This window comes from Pongo abelii, chromosome 8, assembly GCF_028885655.2.
Source record: "Pongo abelii isolate AG06213 chromosome 8, NHGRI_mPonAbe1-v2.0_pri, whole genome shotgun sequence".
NCBI lineage: Eukaryota > Metazoa > Chordata > Mammalia > Primates > Hominidae > Pongo > Pongo abelii.
In genome coordinates this window covers 128991160-128999401 of record NC_071993.2, presented here as the reverse complement: position 1 = coordinate 128999401, position 8242 = coordinate 128991160, and the positions used below count along the sequence as shown (strand labels likewise).

The 8242-nt window shown below is 41.7% G+C and overlaps 1 protein-coding gene across 22 annotated transcripts in view; it reads left to right on the top strand.

The window, feature by feature from the left end:
* Positions 1-8242, top strand: part of ATE1 (arginyltransferase 1) — a 187865-nt gene that overhangs the window by 3071 nt on the left and 176552 nt on the right. For 15 of the 22 annotated variants that reach the window (XM_063727090.1, XM_063727088.1, XM_063727087.1 and 12 more), the window contains 2 exon segments: positions 2242-2305; positions 4147-4209. In XM_063727090.1, coding sequence (XP_063583160.1) covers positions 2242-2305; positions 4147-4209 — 127 coding nt within the window. 22 annotated transcript variants of the gene reach the window in all.

The window sequence follows — 8242 nt, the reverse complement described above, 5'->3', positions numbered from 1 at the left end:
TTCCAATAATTGTGGTAAGAGAAAATTGGCTAACATAAATGTTATATTTCACATTTTGTCGAAGAAACCTGCCTGCTTACCATCAAGAGAAAATAATAATCAATTTCTAGTATCTCGATTTTAATTTTAATACTCTTTATTATGGGGCATCTACTTACTTGGTAGGTGAGTTTTATTTTTTTATTTACAGATGATGAAATTGAGGCTCATTGGGTAACTCCTTAGTGTCAGTGAGTGCCTGCCAGGTGTCGGGATATTTCTGTTGGACTCCAGTGCCATGCTTTTCCCACTGTATTCTGCTCTATCAAGCCTGTCATATCTCTGATGTGATTTATTGTTTACAAAAGGGAAAAATCCATTTATTTATTTATTTTGAGACACAGTTTCACTTTTGTTGCCCAGGCTGGAATTCAGTGGCACAATCTTTGCTCACTGCAACCTCCGCCTCCCAGGTTAAAGGGATTCTCTTGCCTCAGCCTCCCGAGTAGCTGTGATTACAGGTGCCCGCCACCACGCCTGGCTAATTTTTTTGTATTTTTAGTAGAGACGGGGTTTCACCATGTTGGCCAGGCTTGGTCTTGAACTCCCGACCTCAGGTGATCTACCCGCCTCGGCCTCCCAAAGTGCTGGGATTACAGGCATGAGCCACTGCACCTGGCCCATTTCTTTTTTAACTTTAGTTTTTTTGTTTTTTGTTTTTAAAAGAGACAGAGTCTTGCTCCTTCGCTCAGGCTGGAATGCAGTGGTGCGTTCATAGCTTACTGCAGCGTCAAATCTCAAATTCCTGGTCTCAAGCCTCCTCCCACCTCAGCCTCCCAAGTAGCTGGGACCATAGGCACAGGCCACAAAACCTGATTAATTATGATTATTTTTTTTTTTTTGTGAAAACAGAGACTTGGTATGTTGCCCAGGCTGGTCTTGAACTCCTGACCTCAAGTGATCTTCCACGTTGGCCTTCCAAAGTGTTGGGATTATAGGCTTGAGCCACCACCTCATGAAGCCTTTAGTTCTGATATGCCTTTAAATGTTTCCTCATAGTCTTCGTTTTTTTTCATAGTTGCGTAATTCCATCATGTTGACAACATCATAGCCCCTGTAATCATCTTCCTGTTCCTTGGCATTTGAGTTTCTTTCTTTCTTTCTTTTTTTTTGAGATGGAGCTTCACTCTTGTTGCCCAGGCTGGAGTGTGGAGTGCAATGGCTCGATCTCGATTCACTGCAACCTCCGCCTCCTGAGTTCAAGCAATTCTCCTGCCTCAGCCTCCCAGGTAACTGGGATTACAGGCATGTGCCACCATGCCCAGCTAATTTTGTATTTTTAGTAGAGATGGGGTTTCACCGTGTTGGCCAGACTGGTCTTGAACTCCTGACCTCAGATGATCTGCCCACCTCGGCCTCCCATAATGCTGGGATTACAGGCGTGAGCCACTGTGCCCAGCTGAGTTACTTTCAATTCTTACACTTGGAATATTGTTACACACTTTTCTCCAATTTTTAATGCTCAAGACTACTGTAAATATATACCTGTATATAAATCAGGAGAACTAATAAGCACAAAACATTTTGCCAAGTTTTCTGAAGAGACCAGCATGTTAAATCATTGGGGATATTATTAAAGTTTGAAAGTCTGATGCAGTCTGATTGCGGTGAGGACTTAAATTTATGCTGTCATAGAGACTATTGACTAATCCTCAAATAAACATAATTACTTTGATGTGTTTTTCTGAATTAAAATATATATAATGTTATTTTTTATTTGTGCTGTATGTATGCCAAACTAACAGCTGTGAAGTATGTACAAACTTTTCATTTATCCAATATGAGTGTTTTGGAATTTTAACCTAAACACTCCTATTTTTTTTTGTTTTTTTGAAATGGAGTCTCACTCTGTCGCCAGGGCTGTAGTGCAGTGGCGTGATTTCGGCTCACTGCAACCTCTGCCTCCCGGGTTCATGTGATTCTCCTGCCTCAGCCTCTTGAGTAGCTGGGATTACAGGCGCCCGCCACTACGCCCAGCTAAATTTTTGTATTTTTAGTAGAGATGGGGTTTCACCATGTTGGCCAGGCTGGTCTTGAACTCCTGACCTTGTGATTTGCCCACCTTGGCCTCCCAAAGTGCTGGGATTACAGGCATGAGCCACCGTGCCCGGCCACACACTCCTATTTTTAAAACTCACACTTTGAATTTAAAAAAGAAAAAAGGTTACCCTGCCGTAATTAACACACTACTTACTTTTTCAGGCATGTGGGCACATTCCATGACAGTACAGGATTATCAGGATCTCATAGACCGAGGATGGCGAAGGTAAAGCTTCCAGATACAAAGAGACTTCCTACTGTTACTCAGGTTCTTGAAAAATACAGCATGCCTTTAAAATGCTTTCCTGTTGTTGGAAAGAGGTTTAAGAAAATTTTTATTATATTCTTTTGTGTAGTGATTTTTTTCTCTCTCTTTTAAAAAACTTTATTAGGAAAATGTCAAATATCTATAAAAGCAGAGAGTACATTAGAATGAACCTCAGGTACCTATCACTAAGCTTCAGCAGTTATTAGCATTCTGCCAATCATGTTTGATTCTCCTGCTCCACCTTTTAATATTTAACAGCAAATTACATCAGTAGGTTATTATGACATTTATCCTATCAATAGATAGGCAATAAGTATGTATATCTAAGAGAGAGGTCTTTTTTTCTTTTTAACTTATCCACAATGCTGTATCACACCTTACAAAATTAATAAAAATTCTTCGATGTTACCTGTTACCTACTTTTTATTAGGTTTTCCAGATTGTCTCAAAAATGTCTTCTTTAACAGTTAGTTTATTTGAATAAGGATTTCCTTAAAGTCCACACATGGCCTGTTTTGAGTAGTTATTTTTATGTGGATGATTTTTAAATAACTCTTAGGTAAAGTTCCTTGTGTAAATATAAGTAATATTAAATACTGTATGCTAATACTCGCCAAAGACATGGGATTGGGAGCACCAGCTGAAACATCACAACTTTCCTTAAACTTAATGAGATTCAAAAGGTAGACATAGGTCAGATTTTAAAGGACTTTGTATGCCATGGTAAGGAACTTTTTTTTTTTTAGAGACTGGTCTCGCTCTGTTGCCCAGGCTAGAGTACAGTGGCATCATCATAGCTCACAGTAACCCCCAATTCCCACACTCAAGTGATCCTCTTGCCTCAGCCTCTGCAGTGGCCAGGACTACAGGTGTGCATCACAACACCTGGCTAATTTTTCAGTTTTTTGTGAGATCTTGCTATGTTGCTCATGCTGGTCTCGAACACCTGGTTGCAAGTGTTCTTCCAGCTTAGCTTTTCAAAGTGTTGGGATTATAGGTATGAACCACCATGCCTGGCCAGAACTTTTAAAAGGTAGAAGGCAGTCATGGAAGGATTTTATGGTAAGAGAAAATGTGATGGAATTTGTGTTAGAAAAGATTGTTGAGATGCTGAGAGGTGTTTGAGGGGGTGGCCATAGAGGCAGGAAGAGGAGTTCAAAGGTTATTGCGCTATCCAGATGTGCGGTGATGAGGACCATCACCTTAGTGGCAATGATGATAGAGAAGAGGGGACAATTTAAGATAGGGTTTAAAGTGGGGTAAAGCTTGCTAACAGGGTAAGAGGTGAATTCCAGGGAGGGGGTCTAAAATGACGCCCAGTTTCTGACTTGAGAACAGAATGAACAGTTCTGTTAGTACCATAGACCTGGAATGCATGGAAAGAAACTGGTTAGTTTTGGGGTACTCTGCTAGTGCATGTGGAATACCCAAATGTGGTTGTCACAGGCATCACATACATGAGTCCCACAGCATCGTGGGCATTTCTCTCATTGTCCTTGTGGTATTGAGGATTGGTGGCAGGTGAAGGCAGAGCAGGGGTGGCAGATGCTGGTGAGAGGGGAACTGAGATGATTGGCCTTGGGGTACACAGGTAAAGCTTTAGGAAATAAAAGGCAGGGTTCTAAATTTTGCTACATGCACTTTGAAGATTATTTAGCTTATGAAGAGTAATTAAACCTACATGCATTTCTACAATATTGATTAGATTTTTTACCCTTAATTTAATGCTCCTGTGCTAGGCTGTTTTGGTACAAGTGAAAAATATATAAGACATTAACAAACTATTTTTATAATTTTAGAAGTGGAAAATATGTGTACAAACCTGTCATGAATCAAACATGTTGTCCTCAGTACACAATAAGGTAAGAATTTTAATTAGTAGAAAAAGGATTTATGATATGAAGACTATGTATAATATTTTAGTAGTCTCTTGTGCTTTTTTAATGTTTACTTCCGCTGTAGGTAGATGTCCTTTACAAGTAAAAGTAAATGAGTTATGTCTTTTCTTCATACTGATGCTATATTTATGTGCTGATCGGTAGGTTTTAGTAATATTGTTTGATTGGTTCAGATATAAATATATGAAAAAAATATCCTCTTAATTTAGCAATCTTGTCTGGGAAAATGTTAGTAAATATTCACATTACTTTTGGATATTAAATATTATAGGACTTAGCTTAGGATTTTCTACATTCTGATATATTGCTTGACATAGTGCTTGTTAGTTCAAGCAATACTACAGGCTATAAATTACTTGTCAGGCTTATGTTCTCATGTTGTGGGATTCAGGAGGACAAGAGAGACCTCGGGTTAAAACAAGAGAAACTTTATTGAGTGCACTTAGGCCCGGCTGACTCAACGTCCAAAAGACTGGGCCAGGAACAAAGACTTATACACACTTCACAAAAGTGGGTGGGCTAGCTTGAAGCAAGCTTACAGTGGCATGAAAGCAGGGATACAGAGGCAGGACAAACTCAGGATTGCACCTGACCGTTGCCAAGCAACCCAGATGTCTGTTATCTAGGTTTGCCTGGGCTTATCCCATAATCTTCATTATGGTGCCCAGGCAGCTGTAGTTCAGGCCTACTCAGGCTTCTCATGACATTCATTGTACTTCTCAGATAAAACAGAATACTTGAAGTCACTAGTTACAGAGAACAGGAATCTATGAACTCATTCCATAAAACAAAGGAAAATTTGTTTTTTCTTCTCTGTATGTTGACTGCTGGGAGAATCTCCAGAGCACATTAGATGATATTATCAAGGCTTTTCCTGGGTCTGGAAAAGGCTTTTCCTGGGTCAAGGCTTTTTCCGTGCCTGTTGCTGCCTCTGGGACAAGTCAGCCCAATACAGGAAAGCTTATTTATCTTTCTTTTTAATTTTATTTTTCTTTAATTTCCTACCTTACTCACTTATAAGTGGGAGCTAAACCTTGGGTACTCGGACATAAAGATGGCAAAAGTAGAAGCTGGAGACTACTAGAGGAGGAGGGAGGGCGTGAGTTAAGGGTTGAAAAACCAACTTGGTATGACGATCAGTACCTGGGTGGTGGGATCATCCATATTGCAAACCTCAGCATCGTGCAATATATCCAGGTCACCAGCCTGTACCTATACCCCCTGAATCTAAAATAAAAGTTGAAAAAAAATTAATTGGAAGGAAGAGGGCTGAAATTTAATCTGCCGCTTACACTTAGAGTCCAGGGTTTTTTGTTTTTTTTTTTTAAAAGAGACGGAGTCTCGTACTGTCGCCTGGGCTGGAGTGCAATGGCGCGATCTTGGCTCACTGCAACCTCTGCCTCCTGGGTTCAAGCGATTCTCCTGCCTCAGCCTCCCGAGTAGCTGGGACTGTAGGTACACACCACCAGGCCTGGCAAATTAAAATTTTTTTTTTTATAGAAAAGGGGTCTTGCCATGTTTCCTAGGCTGATCTCGCCATGTTTCCTAGGCTGATCTCCAACTCCTAGGCTCAAAGGAGCCTCCTGCCTCAGCCTCCCAAAGTGCTGGGATTATAGATGTGAGCTACTGCACCTGAACCTTTTTTTTTGATAGAAAATATGAAAAGTGCATTAACATTTTGAAGTATGTATTTGCCTCAATTTCAATGTGTATATATACTCATAAAATTAAAAGACAGTTTTACTTTAAGAAATGAAAAATTAAGCAAACAGTTTTTTGTCCATTACTTTTTTGTTTGGTCCTCAAAGCTGTCTCCCTTGGTTGCTCTTAACTTGTTTTTGGGTTGCAAACCATTTTGGGAATTTGATGAGAGCTGGCCTCCTGCCCAAAGGCATGTAGACAAAAATATGTAACATTTTGCATATCCTCCCCACCGAGACTGAGTCTTGCTCTGTCACCCAGGCTGGAGTGCAGTGGTGTGATCTCAGCTCACTGCAGCATCCGCCTCCTGGGTTCTAGCAATGCTCCTGCCTTAGCCACCCAAGTAGCTGGGACTACAGATGCCTGCCACTAGGCCTGGTTAATTTTTGTATTTTTAGTAGAGACGGGGTTTCACCATGTTGGCCGGGCTACTCTTGAACTCGTGATCTACCCACCTCAAAGTGCTGGGATTACAGGCGTGAGCCACCATGCCTAGCACATTTTGCCTGTTAATTTTAGGATGATCGCAGACTCCCTAAGGTTCACTGATCCTTGATTAGGAGCTCTTTTTTTTTTTTTTTTGAGATGGAGTCTCGCTGTCGCCCAGGCTGGAGTGCAGTGGTGCGATCTTAGCTTACTGCAGCGTTCGCCTCCTGGGTTCTAGCAATGCTCCTGCCTTAGCCACCCGAGTAGCTGGGACTACAGATGCCTGCCACTAGGCCTGGTTAATTTTTGTATTTTTAGTAGAGACGGGGTTTTACCATGTTGGCCGGGCTACTCTTGAACTCGTGATCTACCCACCTCAAAGTGCTGGGATTACAGGCGTGAGCCACCATGCCTAGCACATTTTGCCTGTTAATTTTAGGATGATCGCAGACTCCCAAAGGTTCACTGATCCTTGATTAGGAGCTCTTTTTTTTTTTTTGAGATGGAGTCTCGCTGTCACCCAGGCTGGAGTGCAGTGGTGCTATCTCGGCTCACTGCAACTTTTGCCTCCCGTGTTCAAGCGATTCTCCTGCCTCAGCCTCCCAACTAGCTGGGATTACAGGTGTGCACCACCACACCTGGCTAATTTTTTTATTTTTAGTAGAGGTGGGTTTCGCCATGTTGGCCAAGCTGGTCTCGAACTCCTGACCTCAGGTGATCTGCCCGGCTCAGCCCCTCAAAGTGCTGGTGTGTCTGGAGTTGGTTCCTTCTGGTGGGTTTTTGGTCTACTGACTTCAAGAATGAAGCTGCAGACCTCCACAGTGAGTGTTACAGCTATTAAATGTGGCGCCGACCCAAAGAGTGAGCAGCAGCAAGATTTATTGTGAATTATGAAAGAACAAAGCTTCCACCGGGTGGAAGGGGACCCGAGCGGGTTGCCGCTGCTGGGTGGGGTGGCCAGCTTTTATTCCCTTATTTGTCCCCACCTGTGTCCTGCTGATTGGTCCATTTTACAGAGTGCTGATTGGTCCATTTTATAGAGTGCTGATTGGTCCATTTTACAAACCTCTAGCCAGCCACAGAGTGCTGATTGGTGTGTTTTACAATCCTCTAGCTAGCTACAGAGCGCCAATTGGTGCATTTTACAATCCTAGCTACAGAGAGCTGATTGGTGCGTTTTACAATCCTTTTGTAAGACAGAAAAGTTCTCCACGTCCCCACCTGACGCAGAAGTCCAGCTGGCTTCACCTCTCACTGGGATTACAGGCATGAGCCACCACCCCCAGCCAGGAGCCTTCTCTTTTACCTAACTGTCCGTTGGATTGGCAGAGGACAAGAAAAATGGGGTCTGGTTTGCTGACACTGTGTCATTACACAAAGAATAGAATGACAGAGTTTCTTGTGCTGTCCTCTTTCAGCTTTCATGGTTATAAAGAGAAGGTATCGTCTAAGGCAGGAGTCATTTGTCTTCAATTAGCAATTTATTGGATTATGGACAGGATTCTATTCATAAGTTTGAAGTTGATTGGCTTAATCTGTGATCAGAAAAGGGTGATTTCGATTGGTTAAAGAAAAAAGAATCTAAATTGTATTTGGTGCCTGTTACATGGAAAGCACTATTCTAAGTATATTGCCTTTATAAAAGGGGATTCAATTAACATTGCAAAATAAAGTGGTTATGTGATTTTTGCATTTTACATAGCATCAAATGTTTCCTGAATTGCTTCTCTTTGTAATTTCATTATACATCATCTTTTTTTTTTTTTTTTTTTTTTTTTTTTTTTGAGACAGAATCTTGCTTAGTTGCCCAGGCTGGAGTGCAGTGGCGTGATCTCTGCTCACTGCAACCTCTGCCTCCCAGGTTCAAGTG